Source organism: Acanthisitta chloris, unplaced genomic scaffold, assembly GCF_000695815.1.
Source record: "Acanthisitta chloris isolate BGI_N310 unplaced genomic scaffold, ASM69581v1 scaffold1954, whole genome shotgun sequence".
In the NCBI taxonomy this organism is placed as follows: domain Eukaryota; kingdom Metazoa; phylum Chordata; class Aves; order Passeriformes; family Acanthisittidae; genus Acanthisitta; species Acanthisitta chloris.
The window spans coordinates 25,664-46,446 of NW_008667480.1; the positions used below are offsets into that span (position 1 = coordinate 25,664).

The window sequence follows — 20,783 nt, forward strand, 5'->3', positions numbered from 1 at the left end:
GAATAAAGCAGTTGGATTTTGGCACCTTTTAGAAGACAATGAATCTAGCTGCCAGCACAAATCGAGGTGCTAAACCCAGGGATTTTCCTGGGGGAAAAAATCACAGTAAAGATCTGTGGGCTAGAACTGGTGAAATGGACAGGCAAAAAGGGAAAGAAAATTTAACTTCATTTAACTCTAATACTAATTATTAGGATAGATGTTACACTGGGCACCTGTAAAATGTGTTCTCAGCTTTGTCACTGCTTCCTTGTCTGACCTTGGTGATGATCCTTGAACACCCCATCCCTCTCAAAGCTGTGGTTAAATATAATTGCATGCGGCTTTGAGAGACAAGGTACACCAGTGACTGAAAGCTATTGTAAGAATATTTTAAAAAGGAGATGATAGTGACAAAACATCTTGGTGAGAAGCGATGAAAACACGGTGCAGTAAGCAGCATGCCTGGAGAAGGGAGTTTTTTTCAAATTTTTTTCATCCCTAGTTTCTTTTCCTCTTCCTTTTTGGAACATATATCTTAATCTTGCTCTATGAATGTAGCACGAGAGTTATGTGTGCAGAAAGTGCCTGAAATCACTTTGTTTCTAGTTTTCTTTCATCCGTTCGGTATTATAAATAACCAAAGAGGATATTGTTTAACCCATAAAACAAAGTGACATCATAATTTATTAATATAGAAGACACAGTTCATTGCTGTTAAATGCCATAAAGAGCTGGAAATAGACTAGTTTCTCAGAAGACATTGCCAGTATGTCAGAGGAAAGATTTCCTTGATGCTATCTCAGCTCATGTAAGATCCTCTCTGAGTATTTCAACATTTTGGGTAATCCCAGCTGAACTGCTCTGCAGCATTCAAAGGCACCTTTGGTGGTTTCCCCAACCCCTGATGTCTTCTTCCCACCTGCCCCACTCCTCCCAATCCTTTGCCCCTGTCATCTGCTTCTGTGGGAAGGAAAAAAACCCCACAACAGCCAAATGGTGGGGCCAGAGCTGGCTGGTCCATTTATAGTGCTCACATTGGTGTTGGAGGGGCAGCAGCACAAGCCCTCATGTCCTCACAGTGTCCCTGTGACCATGGGGACATGGAGCTGCACGCACAGAGGAGATGTTTTGGGCTCTGCTGGCCCCAATGCCACTCCTTGCTCCTAGGAGGGCAATACATCAGGCTGTACACACTCAGCCCTGGGCCAACAAAGCATTTACGCATCTGTTTACCCCTAAGCTTTTGAGTAATTCCTCTGGCTTGAGCAGCCTCCCTCTTCCCACAGTCTTCCCTTGTGAGGACACATGCACAGGACACGGCTGAACACACAGCCCCCAGCGCAGGACTGCTCACCACCAACTTCTTCTTGTTCCCCCCGTTCACACACCTAGTGTCCAATGTCTAGCTCTGCAGACCCCAGTGCTTCTGGCACGTCCACTGCCCCTGGGGAGCCCCAACAGTGTCCAAGAGGTTCTACCAGGGCTTCCACTGATGGATTCAGCTGCAGCACAATTTTTGAGTATTTCAGGAAGAAAACCCACCACTTATTTTGGTGTGCTGTCCCCAAGAGCCGATAAATGGGCAAAGTGCAGTCACCACATGTCCACAATGACATATCTCTCTCTCTTGTAAAAAACAGTCTTCCTGGTACAGGTAACTTGCAGCCCTGGAAACATGCTCAGTGGATGTTCAGCTCCATACTCTGCCACTACCTGTACAGAAGCACCAGTCCTCATTGCTGTCTGCCTCATTATAAAACATGCCTAGCTGTGCTTTTGCAACTTTTGTGAAGAGACAAGGATTCCTTTTGGCTCCCCAGGATATTAATTTGAATTTTTATTTGTGTTAATTTCATACTTTCCATACACGTAGTCAGCTCCCTCCCACTGGAATGCACCTATTTAATCTGATTCAGCAGGGGTATGAAATGTGCATGGTGCTGCGTGGGTTACACTCTGATCCTCAGGGGAGCCACTGGCATGATGAGCTCCTACCTGCCTGTTCCCTGCGCAGGCACTTGATTGCTCCTGGCTCCCTGGTGAGACAGATTTCCCTCCTGTTCATCAGCTGGCAGTGCAGAATTTCTGCTTGCTGTTTCCCTGACCAGCTCCTCCACAGGCACACACACACACATACACACACCTCAGTAGCCGTGGCAGCACACATGCTCAGCTGTGTGTGCACAACCAGCTTGGCGCCTGCACGTTGGCAGTTCACTACCCCCCTTGAATCCCCCTCTTCTCTGGGCTATATGTGGCATTTCGAAGCTCTGACAATCTGCTCCAAATGTTTTCCATATTTGTTCAGCCTCCTTGATTCAAATACCAGGAACAACTCAGCCAGCACAAAGCGAAGCTTTGGGGGGCAAAAAACTCACACCCCCACCCGTGCGCGCACACACACACGCACGTGAAAACCTAAAGTTCATCAGCATGGGAAAGGAGAAGAAACCCCAGCACGGCACGTCCCCGAATAACCAGAGCCAGGCAGGGAAGGCACCTGAAGGGGAGAGAAGCACCGACTCGAGCAAGACGCAGGAGTCCGCGACGAAGAAGAAGAAGAAGCAGAAGAAAGCCAAGGGGGATTCCAAAACGGGCCAGGAGGAGGAATCCCACACTTGTTGTGGCTGCCGTTTCCCGCTGCTGCTTGCTTTGTTGCAGCTGGCATTAGGCACCCCTGTAACAGTGCTGGGCTTCCTTATGGCAGGCATCAGTTCTTCTCTGCTAGTCAGAGACACTCCATATTGGGCTGGGATAATTGTAAGCATAAAGTCTGTTTCTCCATAAAGTGCCTTTGCCAGCATTAATGCAAGCTGCATGACGCTCCACTTTAGACTAACCAACTGCATGCAGAACACCATTTGAGTTATGCTAACTATAAATATTCCTGGGATTAAATGTCTGGGTATACTTTCCCAAGGAAACTGCTCCTGCAGAATAACACAATCTTTCGTGTTTTTCCTGCAATGCCCAATAGACCTGAAATAAAGTACAGGATTGCTGTTCACTAGATGTATATATTGGCTTGTGCTTTGCAGCAAACTCCTGCCTGATGATGCTGAAAGGAAGTGTTAATTACTTACGTTGCCTTCCCTCCTTCCCCATCAAACCATAACCATCAGGCTTTGGAAGTGAGAGCATAACTCTGTAACTTGCAACTTTTAGCCGGGCAAGGAGAGAAATTAGTGTCTCTTGAGCTTCCTCGCTGTGCTGTGTTGGAGAACTGTCGTGATGTAACCCTCATTCTTGCCTGCTGATCCCTGACTTTTCCCCCTGCAGGGAGGGGTGGCACTGGTGAGGGGGTAGCATGGCAGGGAGAGGGAACACATCCCAGAGCCCTCCAGCAGCTCCTGCCAAGTCACATGCAGGACGGGGCAGAGAGCAGTGTCCTGCTGGGTGTAAATCAGAGGCATCGCTGGTGGGGAAGCCTGGGTTGTTCCTCAGCACCAGCCATCCTGCAGAGGTGGGAAGGGTGTGCAGGATCTCAGTGCTGTGCGTGGTGTGACCCTGCTGGCTGTGTGCTCAGGGGCATGTGATTTGCCTGTGGAGAGACAGAGTCGGTGATTATGAGCCTGGGATATGCCATGGATGTAATTTAGTATGCAGGGTTTTTTTCTCTAAGCAGCAGGCTTCAGGAAAATATATCCTGAAGATATATCCTGATGTGTTAGCACAGTTTTGGGTGTTGTTAGACTGTAAGAATTCCCAGTAAATAAATTCATGTTTAGGTACTTAAGGAAAAGATTTCTCAAAGTGCTAAACAGCTGTGGGAGCATCTCCTGTAAGTGTAATGCTTTGCTAGCCAGAGATTATCTGAACACCTGAACTGTGTGGGGTTTGCTGTATTAAACCAGCCGTGTGACCCTTCAGAGATGGAGGAGGGCCTGAGCTCCCAAAGAAAGAGCTCCTATTACTCATCTCTCTATTTGTGTTTCTTTTCTGACCAAAGAGGTATCTAAGCTTTTAACAGTGTTTATTGTTATTAGTTATTGGAGAGCGTCCAAAGGAGGCAACGAAGGTGGTGAAGGGCCTTGAGGGGAAGCCATATGAGAAGGGTCTGAGGTCACTTGGTCTGTTGAGCCTGGAGAAGGGGAGACTTCATCCCTGTATACAACTTCCTCATGGAAGGAAGTGGAGGAGCAGCACTGATCTCTCCTCTCTGACAACCAGTGACAGGACCCAAGAGAATGGTCTGAAGTTGCATCAGGAGAGGTTTAGGCTGGATATTAGAAAATTATTCTTCTCCCAGAGGGTGATTTGGCACTGGAACAGCTTCCCAGGGAAGTTGTCACAGCCCCAACCCTGACAGAGTTCAAGAGGGATTGGACAATGCTCTCAGGCACATGGTGTGATTATCAGAGATGTCTTGTGCAGGGCCAGGAGTTGGACTAGATGATGCTCAAGGGTCCCTTCCAACTCTGATTATTCTGTGATTCTGTGATTTTGTGGGGTGAGAGCCTGTCCTTGTTCAGAAGAAAAACTTATGTCTGGGGTTTTCACTGTCACAAACTGGGTGGGGGGGGGGGGGGAATATAGATGATAAAACAGCAATATGTGACATGTTCACTCTTGTTTATTTTGGGGATTCTGGAGATCAGATTTTGTCTTTTCCAGACAGCACTGGTTCAAACCTAGGTTCCAAATATCTTTTTCACTAGAAAAAAAACTGGGAAAAGAGTGAACTGGACTGAACTAGTAGACAGCCAGGGAAATGAGAAAAGCCATGGAAGCAGCCCCTGGCCCATGTGAATGTCATCAGTGCCTAAGCAGCATCTAAGACATCCACATAGGCCTGATCTCCCTCGGGGAGGTCTGAAATCCCACCAAGGCACTGCTTTTTGAAAACAGAGCTCTAACTCCTCTTGTTTTTAGCAGCAGCTGCCAGCAGTAGTGACATTTAGATGCTCACATGAGCTCAGTCACTTTTAGAGTTGCCCCCTGAAAAACAGGCAGACTCGTTGTGTGTGTTCCTGAGCTAATCCCCAGCACAAAGCAAAACTCATCTCTCAGCCTAGGTGGTCATGTTTTGCACTCACCAGTCAGTCAGGATAACCCTGGGGGAACACCTGGGGTTGTGCTGGATATGAGGGTCAGGGCTTCATTTTGTTTCATGCAGGGTGCCCTGGATATCAGGAAGAATAAGACAACCTGTGGGCTGCAGGTAGGGACCTGTGGGGAAGAGTTACTGCACTTATGCTTTGAGTCAGATGGTGACTCTCACCTTGGGGACTCTGGTGTGATGTTGAGTCACCAGCATATTCAAGCATGGTTTGATTCCTCCCTGGCTCTAAACGGCTTTTGGTGCCCCCCTGTTTACCCTCAGGGTGATGACAGTGACTGTCTGCTGGGGACATGTGGCCAGGCAGGCTCCTGGACAGCCACACTGCTCTCCTGTACCCTCAGCCCAAAGCTGCAGGGAAAGGGGGGCCTGGTGCCAGCAGAGAGGGTGGTAAAAGGGAAAGCAGTGCTAGAAGGGAGAGGATGAGGTGCAGCCCCAGATCTCCCAGCAAGAGAGCCTGCGTGGAGCACTGGCTGTGCCCAGTGCACCAGGGAGGTAGTGCAAAGCATATATCTGAGGGTGAAAATGCAGGAGGTATAACACAGTGCTGCACTTACTTTGCTCCTGTGCTGTGATGGCTCTGTTGGAGGTACTTGATGCCCACTGGGACATCGGGCAGAGATAGCCAGGAGCTACTGAGCTGGAGTTTCTGTGTGTGTGTGTCACAGGGTGCTGCTGGCGAGCTGTGGTGGGGACTGTCCTCTGGAGAGCTGGGGGAAACTGGTCGGTGAAGGAGGACCCTTGGCTAGGACATCCTGCATGTGTCTGGATGTCCTCTGGGCTGGCTCTTGGGTTTCTGTGGGAGGCTGCATGGGGAGCATATACGTAGGGGATGGATCACCCATGTGCTGCTTGAGAACAAACCTCATGGCAGAAAATGACTTCCCAATACTCATATATTCACACAGAAATGAGCAACAGAACTGAAAGATATGGTGTAAAATACCAGAGCATATTTGTTTTAGTAGCATCCCACTCGAGTGCTCTTTTTAAAGGACTTGATTAGTATTCAGAATCAAGAACTTAAAAAATCTATTATCGAGACCTTTTTAGCAACATTAGAGATAATGGGTGAAGCTCATTCCTAGTGTTACTCCTTTGGAATTACACCAGGGTGGGATCTGACCCCACGGCTGTTAATGCAGGATGACAGAAAAATGAAAGAAAATTGCTAATGTGTTAAATAGACCCTGATTGATTGAAAGCTATTTTTTTTCTGCTTTATTAGAGGCAAAATGGTGACACCATTCCTTGCTGAAAATCAAGTGCTTCAGTGCATTGCCATGAATGAAAAGGAACTTGATTTAGAGAAGCAGCTAGAGTAAAATGCTACAGAGGAAAACCAGGCAAGGCAGTCCAAATTAAATGGGTTCAAAATCTGACTGTCTAGGTTTGTGAGGACAGAGTAGGCCAGGGATTGGATTCACCACCCTGTGGAATAAATGTAGCCAGAAATCTGCTGACAGGGAGCAGAGGAGGGCTCCAAGAGCATAGGGGTCCTCCCCAAGAGGTACCTGACACGGGCCCTTCCCTCTTGAGCTTCTGCAGAAGGAAACGATGCAGTATGTATTGCATCAGAAGTGTTTCACCATGAAACCCAGTTAAAACCAAAATGAATTTAGCCTAAAATCTGTGGGCATTAGTCAGAAACCAAAGGAAAGGTTTATGGACAGAAACCACAGAGCCTACATGATTTACCACTTCTGCTTCTGCTTCAACAACCTATTCCCTGTAAAATGCCTCTGCCCCGTGGCTAGGGACAAGGAAATAAATGCAATTAAAACCAGTGAGGCTGGCATTTGTTTCACTTACCTGTAGCCATTTATAGCAAAGCTGCCCAGGTCTGAAGCAGTTGCCTGGCTCCTCTGTGAGACTTGTCCTGAGCTCCCAAATCTATAGGCTGGGCTGCCTGGCAGTCTCTTGGAGAGAGCTTGGACTGCAGGAGCTTGGACAAACTCTTCACAAATCCACCTATGAGTGCAGGGCTTTATTTTTTTTTCTGTGTCTTGCCACTGACTTGCTGTGTAGCTTTGGGCAAGTTACTTAACCTTGCTAAGACTTTGTTATTTCCCCTGTAAAGTGGGGTTAATAGTGGCTATTGGTCACCCCTTGCTTTGAGATCCTGGGATGAAAAGTGTTACAGAAACAGTAGATATTAATGGTATCCTTTTCATTCTTTTCCATTAGCTTGTGGCCTTTTGACACCCAGAAGAAGAAACGATGTATTTCTCCTTGAAAAATCTGCTCTTAGATTATTTCTACTGTGATCAAAAGTGGAGACTATCAGAGTTTTCATGGGCAATCTCCCTCTCAGCCCTGTTTGCAGACTCAGGCAGTTAAGAAAGTTACAGAAGTGCTCATCAGAAATGATTATCCCGGGTATTTATTATTTCTGTCAGAAAGTTATTTCAAATCTCTCTATATATGTATAGATGTTCACAAAACTGGGACTTTTAGAAACATTTTAAAAACTCTCTTTCTCAAGCAGCTCAAGACAGCAACTGTGGCTCCAGCTGTCATGTGTTTGATTGCAAAAAGCATCTCAAAAGATCTGCCATGGGCTGAGCCCCCAGACCAGGAGCTCTGATGCTTCTCCCTGCTCTGGCCCTTCTCCATCTCCCAGGTGTTTCCCCTGGCCAGAGCGTCCCTGAGCTTTACCTGAGGTGGCCATGGCTCGTTGCTTTTTGACATCAGCATTCAAGTACTGACTTCTCTGCCCTGGTGGAGTGAGGCTGATGTGAGGCTTTGTGGTGCAAAAGGCAGACAGACTTTTAACTGAAAAAGCAATTTAATTGATCTTCATTTACCTGGAGTCAGAAATGTTTATGTCTCTGTAAGTTGTTATAATTTTTTAAAGAACCTTTAAAAAGCTTTAAGGCAAAACCTTCACCAAAGGAAACAAATTCTTTGCTTTGAGCATCTCACAGACAGGGATAGGTGAGATGAAGATCCCATGATGACTGGAAAAATCTGCTGTGAGACAGTTTGCAGGAGACAGGAGGCAAGAGACAATGCATTGTGTGCAGGATTAGGGAATGGTGCAAGACAGCCTGGGCTGGCAGAGAAGTTTGGTTGGTTTTCATGCTTCAGAGGTCTTTCCATGCTTAGTACAAGGTGGGTGGCCAACAGCCAGGACTTTCTCCTGACTCTGAGTGTCCCTATCGGATGCTGATAATGAGATGTTTGTTTAATTGATGTACTCCTGCATGAGAGTCTGACTCAGGCAGTGGGTCCTGCCACTGACTCAGCACGTGCTGGTGGGCTGGTAAACCTGAGTGCCAAAATCAACAGTGCTGCCCATAACCAGCAGTGCTGATCCAGCCTTTGCCTCTTCAGGTTGTCAGGGTTTGTGTCATTTTGAGGTTGGAAGGGCAGGAAGGTGGTGTGACAAGCTCCCTACACTCAGCACCTGCTGTGGCTTGTACAGCTCTCACCAAGGTTATTCTGACATCCCCAGTTCCCAGTGAAGCAGCAAGGCCTCTAAAATGAAACTGAACTTTGAATTGGTAGCAGGGAGAAGCCAGGGGTTGGAATTTTCATCCTGAACACAAGTACAATGATGATGATGTGTATAAGTGGAAAGCTTTGAGAAAGTACTTGTGAGACAGATGCTGAAAGGATGAAGCACTGAATACAGGCACCTGGGGGAAAAAAAAAAAAGACAATGCCATGCTCTAAAGTGATATAAATTAGAAATTGTGAAAAATGTGTCCTGGTGATTATCTAGGGCTAATCACCCTCTGGACCAGAAGGGATTTGCTGTGCCTGTAGCTGGCTAATCCCATAATGTAGATGATTTCCCTGGCTCAGTGTGGCACAGCAATTCTAAGGCCACATTTTCTTTGGCAATCTCCCTACAGATGATGTTTCCACCTAAGACCCTTTCTGTATAGGATCTCACACATGATAAAATGAAGCAAACCTGTATGGGTAAACCCTCACCACCTTCTTGCCTTTCTCTTTCTGGATCCTCCCAGCTGCTGGTGTAGCATTTTTCTGTGGGGCTGGACACTCTAGCTGCATGGTGGTGACCCTGTCAAACACCAGACAACAGCTTTATGCATGAGACAGCCTTTTTATCTTCCTAGAGAGGGTCAATAATTGGGAAGCATCCTCAGCTAGAGCAAGAGGCAACCAATCCCCTTCCATATTGATATGGGGCATGACTGACTGTTTAAGCCACCCTGAAATGTGTTCTCTTTTAAAGCCTGAAAGGAGAGAGACACTTTCTTGTTAGCCCTGGCCCCTTGCTGGGTTTTTTTGTTGTTGCTTTTGACATCTTTTCCTGCAGCAATTGTGGAGGTGGCTTTCAGTCAGGCTTTACCTCCTATACAGCCTTGCTGTGTTTTTAACTTTTACTTGTTAGTAGGGAAACCTATTTCAATGTTTAATAAAAGGTGACACTTAAAAACTGGTGCCATCAAAGCAGCTAGTGGAAATTGCAGTCATGCAGGCATCCAATTTTTATACAGGCTGGCTTCAATTAGCCATGGGCAAACATCAAAAGTTTGAAGGAGAACTGCCTTGAAGAGCCTACAAGTTTAGGTATTTAATTGAACCTTCTCCAAAGTATATGAAACTCTGGATGGTATCCAACAAGGTACACTGCCCAAAATCTGTAATGGTGAGGCTCCCAGTGCTTGTTTAGAGCTATTTATGTATACAGCACCAGAGCTGTATTCTTCAGAGCCCTCTGCCATTAAATCTCATCATCTTCTAGAGTAACTATGCATTGATTGACTGAAATCCATACTTTTGTTTTGATCAGGTATAAAGTGGAAAACTTTGATGGGCAAAAATCTAAAATGTTCTGAAAGAATGGTTTGAGAATGTAGCTGTACACCAGGGGTTTGTGTGATACCTGACCAAGGGTTGGTCTAATCCTGGACACCTCTGTGGTTTAGCCCCTGGTCTAGCTGCAGCCTCAAGGGGAAGGAGAGTGGAAATCATAATTCCTGGCTAGATTATGTTTGTGCAAAAAGCTTAAGTAACATTTGGAGAGGGATGTCAAACAGGTTTCCTCAGCCTGTGCAGCCTTATGACTACAGAGATGTTGCTTTTCCATAGCCTCCATGGACACATCTCAGACCATGAGTGGTGTGTGCGTAGCACTCTGAGCCGTGCTGCACTTCTCAGTCTGCAAATCACTGCTGGCTCTGGGATCTTTTAATTTTACTTTATTTTTTTGCTCCCTCAGGCATTTGGTCACCCAGGACTGTATTTCAGACTTAGCAGCAGTAATGGACTGCTGCTGCAGCTCCTGGCTCTGTAGGAGATTGTAGCCTTTGCCCTGGGAATTAAATCTTACCTTAGCACAATTGATGAGCCATTTTCACTGCTGAGCAACTGACCTAAACAGTAAAGATGATTATGAATAAAATACTATTTTGCTTGAATGTTCTTGCAGGGTTTTGATGACTTTACAGAATTTAAAAGAAAGTTGTGCATCTGCCAAAGTGTTTTGTTGCATGGCTTGAAGGGATCTATAGTAAAGGCATCATTATTTTATTCTGAAGGTGGGGCAGGGATGAACAGTTATTGTGGGTTTTATGGCTGTTAAGAGAATGATTTCCAAATGATGATGGCCTTTGCCTGAAACCACAATATACATGTTTGTCATTATTATTACAGCTATTATTTGGGGAATTAATTTATATGCAACTAGACTGTCCTTAAATTTAACAAGAAATCTATAAGGGGAAAAAAAACCCCATTAAGGCACAACACCTCTGTGTGGCAGACTGGCTTCTTTTACATGTGGTAGTGAGACCCAGGCTGACCTAAGGCTGATGAAAGCTGGCAGTGAAAGCAGCCTGCAGCACCCACTTTCATCACAGTTCCCTCAAACCTCCTAAAGCGAATGCACTTCAGTGCTGCTGTCTGCAACAGCCTGTACAGATGTCTGGCACCAGAGATGCTCCAGGTTTCTAATGGCAAAGCCAACAGGGACGAGTTATTTCTTGCATCAAAGTCTGTGTCCAGTGGGAGGGTTAAATTTGGTGGGTAATGAGGCTTCTCCAAAGGTGTAGATGTGAGCTAAGCATTGCCTTATCTGATAAGGTGGATGAGCTATCAAGCCAAGTATCAGCTCTGAAGGTGAGCTAGAGACTTTAGAGATAGTTACAAGAGATGATTCTTTAACCTTGTCCCTACAAGGAAAGATCCACAGTATCCTGAAGTGAGCAACTGTAAAATAACTATCCATAAGGGATTTTTTTTCCTAATTCTATTAATAGCAGTTTTTTCCCTGAAGTTTGTGTTTGCATTCTTATTAAAAAGGAAGACTCCACCTGTGGGTCTCAGCAATGCCGTGTGGCATTTCACTGTGTGTATTTGAGAGGTATTTTCCTCCAATGTATTTGCTTTCTGCCCCTAAAGGTTGTTCCAGGAGTTCTTGCTAACAAGGTCCCACATAAAGGGCAGATGTGCTATCCTGTCTGTGTGAGTGTTTGCAGCATTTGCCTTGTGATGTGGCATAGACCAAAGATGCTCCTTTGAGCCAGAGTTTTGTCTCCTTCCTTCATTTCTTGATGGATGTTTCCCACTCGCCTACTTTACCAGCCTCATGTGCTGGTAAATGTTTTCAGGGTGCTTTGGATAGGAAGCACTTTGCCAGAGAAAACCACCTGTTATATAGCAACACTCAGGCTGAAATGGTAGCAGTAACAAAAAAACCCCTAGTTTTACAAGTATACAGGGGAGAGGTGGAGACAGATTAGAGCAATCTGTGGTTTTGAAATCTGTCTAAATAAAGCAAACCACATTAATATGTCAATGTGCAAAAGTAATGAATGCAAACCACAGCAGAAATTTGTGCCCTATGTGTTCATATTTCCCCCAATTACGTACAATACCTAACCATCTTCATCACTACCGCGTGGTGTCCTTGTGCTGGTCATACACATTGTGCTTAGCCCTTGCAGGACCAGATGTGAGTGAGCTGCAGGGAGGTGAGGATGGGGAGAGGCACTCCCTTGTCCTGAGACTTGTGGTCCTCACTGGGTTGGAATGTCTGTGAGCTTCATGGACAAAGCTTGAGGTCTGTCCTCTTTACTGCTTGAGTTCTGTGGTTTTAAGCACTGCTTTACCATCTATTTTGCAGCACTGAGGCTCCAAGCTGTGTGGAACACCCAGTTGTGCTGGCCTGTAGCACATACAGGGAGAGCTGGTTTGCCAAATTCCTGAAGAGCCAAGGACTGCAAGCCAGATCTTTGTGTGTGCAGGGATCCTTCCAGGCAAATCAGCTAGAACCCATTCCTGAATGCAGTTGGGATCTGGTCCTGTTCCTCATGACACCTATAGGAACTTGATTTAGTTCTCAGCATTGTGACCTCTTTGGGGTGGGAACAACCTGGAAAATTTCTAACCCTATTTTGATTGTGGTCTTAAAACCAGTAATTCTTAACTCACTTTTGAGCCCTGAGATATTCCTGCCCAATGCAAGGAATGTCTACTGCTTCTCATGGAAAAGAAATAGTCATAAAAAATTTTTTACAGCATAAACTTTTAAGTTTTTCAGCTAGTAAATAGCTGTTTTCCCTGGCTTGTGAACTGGGGGATTTCACAGGGTATGCCTTAAGCAAAATTAAATCTTTACCTTTCCTAAATATTCCTGTATCACATTTGGGTCTTTTTCTAGACAGTGCTTTCCTAAAATTATATTCTTTCCTTGCATAACCTTTCACGTCACTACCTATTCAAGCAAAGGGTGTGTTAGTCCATATGGAAATTTTGAAATAGGGTCCTGAAATAAACTTAAGCTGAAATTTGCTCAACATAGAGATGCATATTTCTAGATTTCTAGATAACAGTTTACCAGAGCTGATCTAATTAACTGCTATCCTGCAGGTCTGAGAGAATCTATTTTATTTGTGTAACAAATGCATATTGATTGGTGGCAAGCATGTGCTAAAGCAAGTTCAATTGCATTTTATGTCGTGTGCTTAGTCAATAAGGCATAGGAAATGTATGCTTCACGCTGGGATATTGCAGTGGCTATTGAAGCACTAGGACACAGGATTACCTAATGCTACTTAGCAATCAACATCTAAGCATCTGTAACGTGCCTGCAGCTGTTTTAGTCACTTAGCAGGTCCTGAAAAATATCAACCGGAGGATTTTTGTAGTTATTCTGTTACACTTCACAGGTATAATTCAAAGCTGATCTATTAATAATGTATAAAATAGAAGCATAGAGCTGTTTCATATATAAATGTTCCACACTTTGCTTTCCTCCAAGGAGTGAATTTACCTTTAAAGAAGTGAAATGTAAAACGCATGTGGGTCATAATTCTCAGCAACATTATTTTTTACCATCACTTGCAAAAATATACATCTCTGGTTCAAAAAAAAATGTTGGTATATTGTTATAAAAGGAATACTTCAGCTTTCTGAAATATCCTGGCCAAGACTTGCTGGAATCCTGACCCAATGTAATCTTTTGCAAATACCTCTCTACAAATGTGCCTCTTTGAGTATCCCTGAGGATATTATTTAAATCACAGAGGAACTTTAGAAAGCATATGCAGGAATGGAAATCCTTTTAAACAGCCTTTTGTATGGGAAGCTTTCTGAGGAGGGAGGTCTGATCCTGCCACATTGAAGGCTGCAGGGGGTTTGCAAAAGTTGTATGAGGCACTTGATGGTAGAGAGAAAATTCCACCATTGGTATCTAACTCTGCCCTCGGAAATAAATGCAGCTCTGTCAGCTTTCTGTGGGAAAACAGGAACGGGAATGAGAGAGTGGGAACAGTCCCATGATGTCTCATGGGAGTAACCTGGAGGCAAATCTGGCCCTGCAAGTGTAAATGCCCTACTAGTGTAGCTGAAGCAAAGCAAATTTGATTTATCGCTTATAACAAGATCCTTCAGCATCAGATCCTGAAAATACTTAAGTCTAGCTTTGTCGTGAGAAGCCCCTTTGACTTCTCTTGAATTCTGGGGATGTAACGTTAAGTGTGTGTATTTAAGCCTTTAAGTTTTTTTTTAGTTCTTCCTGCAGGTTCTTTCCTCCAGCCACTACTGCCACTGGGGGAGATTATCATTTGGATATTACTAGAGATATGATCTATTTAAGATTTAAGTTTTATAGGCATGTTAATTGAATTAAAAGATTAATATACAGTGGAAGGGACCAAGTACATAGGCAATTAATCAGGAGAAATAAAACATAGTTGAGTCACATAGAAGCACTACAGGGGGAAAAAAACAAACCAGCACTGAAGGACCTTTGACAAGAAAGGTTGTTTTTTCCCCCAACAACCCTGTCAGCTATGGCTGTCAACAACAAAGAGAAAGAAACAAATAAATTGAAGGCCGTGTGCAAGTCATAGGACCAGAATATAAATACACATGACATGGAAAGGAGTAAATAATCCTGACGCTTTCTTTAGAAATGTTCTCGGGCAATACTTCCTATTCATGGTCTACTGAAATGACATGAACTAAAACTTTATGGGGAAAAGTGTTATTAATCACACAGGTTCTTGAGGGACATGGCTCTCCATGTGTTGGGAGGCAGATCTGCTGTCTAGGGCCTTACACCAGCAATCCAGATACAAAAAGTTTGGTCTTTTGTGCATCAGATCATAAAAGAAATGTGTTTAGCTGTTGCTGTCCAAAAAGACAGCTCTGCATTTTTCATTGCGGGTCAAACAGTCCCCTGTGGAGCTGGAAATCTGGATGGGAACAGCACTGCCAGGGCATGCAGTGAGTTGGTGGGAATGGGGTTGTGATGGAGCCCTGCAGGCATCTCCATGGTGTAGTCCCACCCTGAGCAAAGGCAGCTCACACCTGGGCCTGGCCTGAGAGGGCTAATCTCACTGCTCTGGGAAAGCTTCTGATTAATGAGAACTTTTGCAAACTCCAGAACTAAAATGAAGTGGGTAAAAAATAGAGAATCCTGCTGCAGTGATAAGGAGAAGAAAGCCCTAAAGGGCCAGGGAATGCCTGCTGGGTGAACAAAGGGGAGAGATAATCAAGATAGGAGAAGTATGCCCTAAAGGGCCATTACTGCTGGTTGAGGGAGGAGATGGTGACAATGATTTTTTTTTTAGAACTAATTGTAATAATAATGACCACCCATCTCTGGAAGTAATGTATAAAAACCATGAAGTTTTGTCCCTGGTTGCACAAGTTTGGTGGAACGATCCCCCTTGTGCCCAGCACTGAATAAACAAATACCTGCTACTCAGAGATACAAATCTGTGAGTAGTTATTTTCCAGGTTCTCTAGTCACTGAGAATTTCATAGCCATCATTTATAAGGAAGATGCTCCTAGCAAGGAGGACAAGACGTGCTCCTGGCCCTGTATGTAGACAAGACCTCTGAAAGGACACTGGCTGATCTCAGCTAAGGTCCCCACTAAGGCTTGTCTCACCTGGACCTTTTTTAAAGGTCTGATAGGAAGTGGCATTTAAAAACACTTGCATGCTGTTGACTCTCCTGTTTTTCCAAGGTAACCCAAACATGCACAGATTCTTCCAAGCACAGCTCCAGCCACCAACAATGCCCTCTCCCTCTGCAAGCACAGCCAAAACCCCTCACATGCTCTGATCTGGCCCCAGCAGCCCCACGGTGACACAGGGAGCCCTCACCTGGTGCCTGAGGACCCAACTTTTCTTGTCCAGGGGATGAACTGCCAAAAAGCAGCAGTCTGCTTGCAGAGCTCCTGTGTTCTCTGTGAGATCTGCTGGGTGGTCTTCAAAAAGTGAGAGGAAGGCACTGGACTGGAGTGCTTAGCACAGTGGGGAGACCCAGCATCCCCCCATGTTTTCTAAACACTGCTTAAAAAAACATGTAATTTTTTATTGGGCTAGCTCCTCAGAGTGGATTTTCTCTCCTTTATGTGGCTGGAAAATGCCTACCAGTGAGCATGTCTTGCAAATAAATCCATAATTAATAATAAAGACAGCTAAATGAATAGTAAAGTGCATAAATACTTTTCCATTACTGTTAACCTTCAGCAATTACTGCCACAGGGCTAAAACAGTTTCAGATTGCAGGGGACACAGATGTCTTCTTTGGTAAGGTGTCTGCTCTAGGAGAGGGTGAAAGACTCTGCTATAAACTGTGCTACTTCTTATCCAGCAACAGCCATGGTTAGTGATTTACAACTTGCATTGGTGACATAAAAACCCTGTCAGCACCCAGAGGTACATAGGTTGGTGCTCTTTGGGCTTGCAAGCCCAACTTCATAAGCCTTCTGTTCCTTTTTGACAAAAACTTGACACACTTCCTAGAGGCTATTGCTGGGCTATGTCTTTGATGACTTTGCCTCCACACTGCCTCTTGAGTTATGGTCCTGCTACACAGAAGGGTGTTTTGCTTGAAAAAAAAGTATTTTTGTATTTTGTAGGGTATTTTTTAACCTTGACACATTTTACATCTCTTGCCTTGCAGGTCTGTGTGGTGTCCTTGGTGGGATTTGTTATGCTTTGTATTTCATACCAACCTGATGAGAAGACCTGTGTGCAGTTCACAGTAAAGGTACCTTGACTTTTTCTAAGCATTTTTTTGCTCCTTATGTCATTAAATATAATCAGAAAAGTTGATACAGGGGATATTTTTAAAACCACATGAAAAGAAGTGAAAATGCACCTGAAATGCAATGTTTTCTGCTACCTTTCAGGCAGCCAAGGAAGAAACTGCAGTCCATAAAGGGAAAACTCTAATAACAAACATTTAAAATCAGAACAAGATGCCATTTTATTTGTCATGTTTTAAGAACATCAAGGAGATTTGGACAGACAAAACCAGGATAATCTGGGAAATGTTCAGTGGAAGATTGGAAGTTTAAGTAGATTAAGTAGAGATGGTGAACTGAGAAGAAAAAGGGTGACATGAAATGGGTACACATAAATCAAGTTTTAATTTTTAATGGCAACATGTTGGGAAAGCATGGGGACTTGCACTCTTCCACAAAGCAAATTCCCATCTGAGCATTGCAAGAGAGGTGCAGAAACTGCTCACCATACCCCACCTTGGTCCCCAAAACTGCTTCGCTGACATTGGGAAGCAACTAGAAGATCAAGGCTGAGAACACTTAACACCATTTTCCAGGACTATTTTTCGTTATTATTGTAATTTTCAGTGCTCTTAATATTTTGCAGACACATAATAACCAAGAAAAATACCAACACAAGCAACACAAAATAACAGTGATTATTAACCGAGAAAGGCAGAAGGAAGCAAAATGCAAGGAGCAGCTTTTCAAAACCTGGCATCCATCCTTCGTTAGAAATTAGACCCCGGTGTGTTTTTTGTGCCTCTGTCAAGCTTCTCCCATACTTACATAAAGAAAGGGAGAAGAAGGACAATTGTTTCTCTCCTTTGGCTGCCCTTATGTTCTTGCCTGTCACCTTTACACCCACAAGTAAGTGTTAGGGCTGCCCAGGGAGCTGCTGGGCTGGGCAGGAGCTGCCACGCCAGGCTTTTTATTGCCTGCCCTGCAGCATTAAATTGAACTTGGCATCCAAGCAGGAAGGGAGTCATCCCTCGTGGTGGGAATGGCATGTTGGGCTGGGCAGCTGGGACATCTCTGCCACTCTTAGCAACACCACCCACCCTGGCAGTGAGGAATGTGAGCAATTGCTGCCTGTAAGAAAATAAACGTTTTTAAATTGCTCCCCAGGTGATGTAAAATGGGTCATTCCTCATTACGTGGCAGAATTGGAGTCAAAAATCTCCATTGAAACTTCTGGTTCTGTCAATAGCCCATGGACTGTTGCTTACCCAAAGCACTCTCCTCCCCAAGATCCCCCTTCCCAGTCTTTCCTATAGCAGAATGCCACAAACTTCCCAGTCGTTCCCACTCTGTTCACCTCCCCTGTCCCATGTCCTCCCTGGGAGCTGTTGTCGCTCTGGACACAGGGAGGGCACACACCTATTTTAACAAAGTAGAAGCTAAAAGTCTTCTCCAGGGTTTTGATCTCCAGGGCTTTGACTCATCTACATGTCCAGTATCACTTCTCAAATCTTCAAATGTCAGTTGAAGGCTGTCCCTGAATGAATGAACATTAGCTATTCCTCAACAAGGCTGAGGATGCGAGATTACAATCATGAGACAAAGACAATTGTTCAGTGGGTTGTTCTCTCCTCCTTGGGGGCCTGATGCTTCATCCAGCACTGCCCTTTAGGGGGACACAACAGCGAATCCCAGGCTCACACAGGAAAATCTTGAGACATCCTGTGGACTTCCTGGGCTGTGTGTTAATACTTGACACATCACTCACTGTGGTCCTCATCAAGGCATCTACCATGGTAGCGTGACATCTTCTCCTCCTGCCCACTGAGCCCCAGCAGCCCACACTGTGACACACACACCACAGTTCCTGTTCCCTGCATGGGCTTGTGCCTGAGCCACCACTACCTTCTAAAGGGGCTCCCTGATCTACTCCTGCGAACCCTCCTGCTTTCACCTCTGATAACTATGAGAGACCTTTTCCATGAGGAACTTGATCTTAGGTTATTCATTTTCTTTTAGCCACAGATCAAAACAACTGCCAGTAAATATTGCTAAAGTGTCTCTTCCTCATATGTGGAACCCAAAGGAGGATGAGCTGCCATGCTCTGACCTCATCACACACTGTCTCTCCCCGCTTCCCTTTTCTCCTTCTATTTAAGCAGCAATCACAGTGCCTATCTCTCTGAGGCTGTTGAAAAAACAGTTTTGCAGTGGCAAGATCTGGTTCATGGGCAAAGCCCACTACACAGTGTTTGTGATTGGTGAAGTTGCCTGCAGGTCTGGCATGTGATTAGTCTGATGATGGAATCTCAGCACTCACTGTCTTGTGCTCCCTCACAGACAGTGTTTGCATTTGCCTCACCTCTGATGTTTGGAAATGTGTGCATTTTCAGCAGCTCACAAAGTGATTCCTCTGCAAACATCCTGTGAGAATAATAAGCTATTTGGAAATTGGCCTATGACGCCACACATCTCTGTTCACCTCTGAGAATCACTGTAAGAGATGCCTGTGCATTCAGATTCTGAGATTTCCTTCCCTTCAGGAACAGAACAGGCAAATTCTTGCTGATTGTACCTGGAGCATGGCTTAGGCCATGGATTTCATGCTGTTGTGTCCTGACTTTGGATGAAAGTTGGCAGCTAAATAAAATACCTGCCAAGGGATAATCAGGCACATTGTGTAGTCTTGGCTTAGTACCTCATTTATTAGGGAGGCCTGATTCTGTCTTCTGCTGGGCTGAATCCAGGGACTTCCAGCCAGTCCACTAGGACTTCTGCATCACAGAACAACCAGTGTGTTTGCCCATTTTCTGTTTTCCCCATCAAACACATTTGCACCATCCTTTAAAATAATGCCATCGGCTTATGAATTACCACATCTTCGTTTGGAGGGTCCATCAGTCAGTAGCACTCCATCTTCTGGGAGCTTTGTATGAGGAGGTGGCCCATTTTCCAGCTTCACCTTTCCCATGGACCTTTGCCTTGAAGCTGCGGGGGTAAAGTAATTGCATTTAATAAGAGCCACCCTCATTTTGAAGCTGCCCTTGGTTTAAGGCTGCAGGGGAAGTCATTAAATTTAATAGTAGCCAAGTCTCAGAAACTAAGATCTTTCTGTACGAATTCAGTGATATGAGAGGAAAATAGTGCTTCAGGACCTGCAATAAGTCCAAACATTTTTTTCAAGCTAGCAACCCTATAGAAGATTGATTCACACTGTAGATATAAGAAAAATACACCAGGAGTGTGAATTTTATCAAGACATACATACTTGGAGTTTCAAGGTCATAAAAAATGCTTTTTTATTGATATTTTGCTTGTGGTATTGAGGTTAAGAGAGAGAGAAGCTGCTGTTTAAAATAACAGATTCCCAACGATGCCATGTGTCTGACAGATAAGACGCCAAGAAAAATAAATGTTTCTACAGTGCTGAACAGAACCAAAAATGCTATTTTGGCTGAACACAGAATATGATTTTAATATACATTCACACATATTTTGTGTGCAGTGCAGCAACTGCCAGTTTCAGCCATCAAAAGCAAGGAAAGTCCATATGTGCTGGTATGCAAAGGTCTCAGGTGCATCCCAGAGTGTCAAAGGCCCTGAGCTGCTGCCAATTTCCATGCATTTGTGGGGGTGGACTCTGCAGAGCTACCCTTGATAAAAGCCATCCTATTTTTAAGCTGCCACTGGTGTAAGGAGCAGTGGAGGTGACAAACAGAGCCTTGTCCTTCTCACTCCATAGCACTGGGAAAGGAAATGTGGCCACTGCTCTTTCACACCTTTGAAAGACTCCACCATGTTTATGGGGCAAGATTTGGAAGGAGATTGAGCATAGCACACACTTTCTTGTGGAGATTTGCATTCCCATTCCACAGTAGGACCTGGGAAGCAAGCAGGCTGGCTGCATTCACAGGGCCACAAGCAGGAGATCAGCCACCTCACTGCCTGATTTGCAAGTATAAATCAGGTTTGTTTGGGCATGCAAACCAAGAGCCGGGAATAACACATGAGCAAAGTTTCAAAACCACCTACTGCTCAGCACAGCCTGGGATAAGGTGTCAGTTCAAGTCTCAGTCTGCTCAGCTCTGCTTCAAGGCAACTGCACTAATTTGTCTCAATTGATGACTATGAGTCTAGTCAATGCAGGTACAATGGTGGAGGCAGGTGCTTCCTCCCTCTGTATAAAGCTTCTGCCTGTACACAGATACCAATTTCTTGGCACTCTCACCAGGTCTCAAAATCACAAGGCAATACACAAAATATGCAAGAGAGACCTGC

The 20,783-nt window shown here is 44.7% G+C and overlaps 1 protein-coding gene across 1 annotated transcript in view; it reads left to right on the forward strand.

The window, feature by feature from the left end:
- Positions 1-2,269: 2,269 nt before the first annotated feature.
- The window catches only part of SSPN (sarcospan), a 19,042-nt gene continuing 528 nt past the window's right edge, over positions 2,270-20,783 (forward strand). Inside the window, 3 exon segments of the mRNA XM_009072499.1 lie at positions 2,270-2,401; positions 2,404-2,742; positions 16,442-16,528. Coding sequence (XP_009070747.1) covers positions 2,270-2,401; positions 2,404-2,742; positions 16,442-16,528 — 558 coding nt within the window.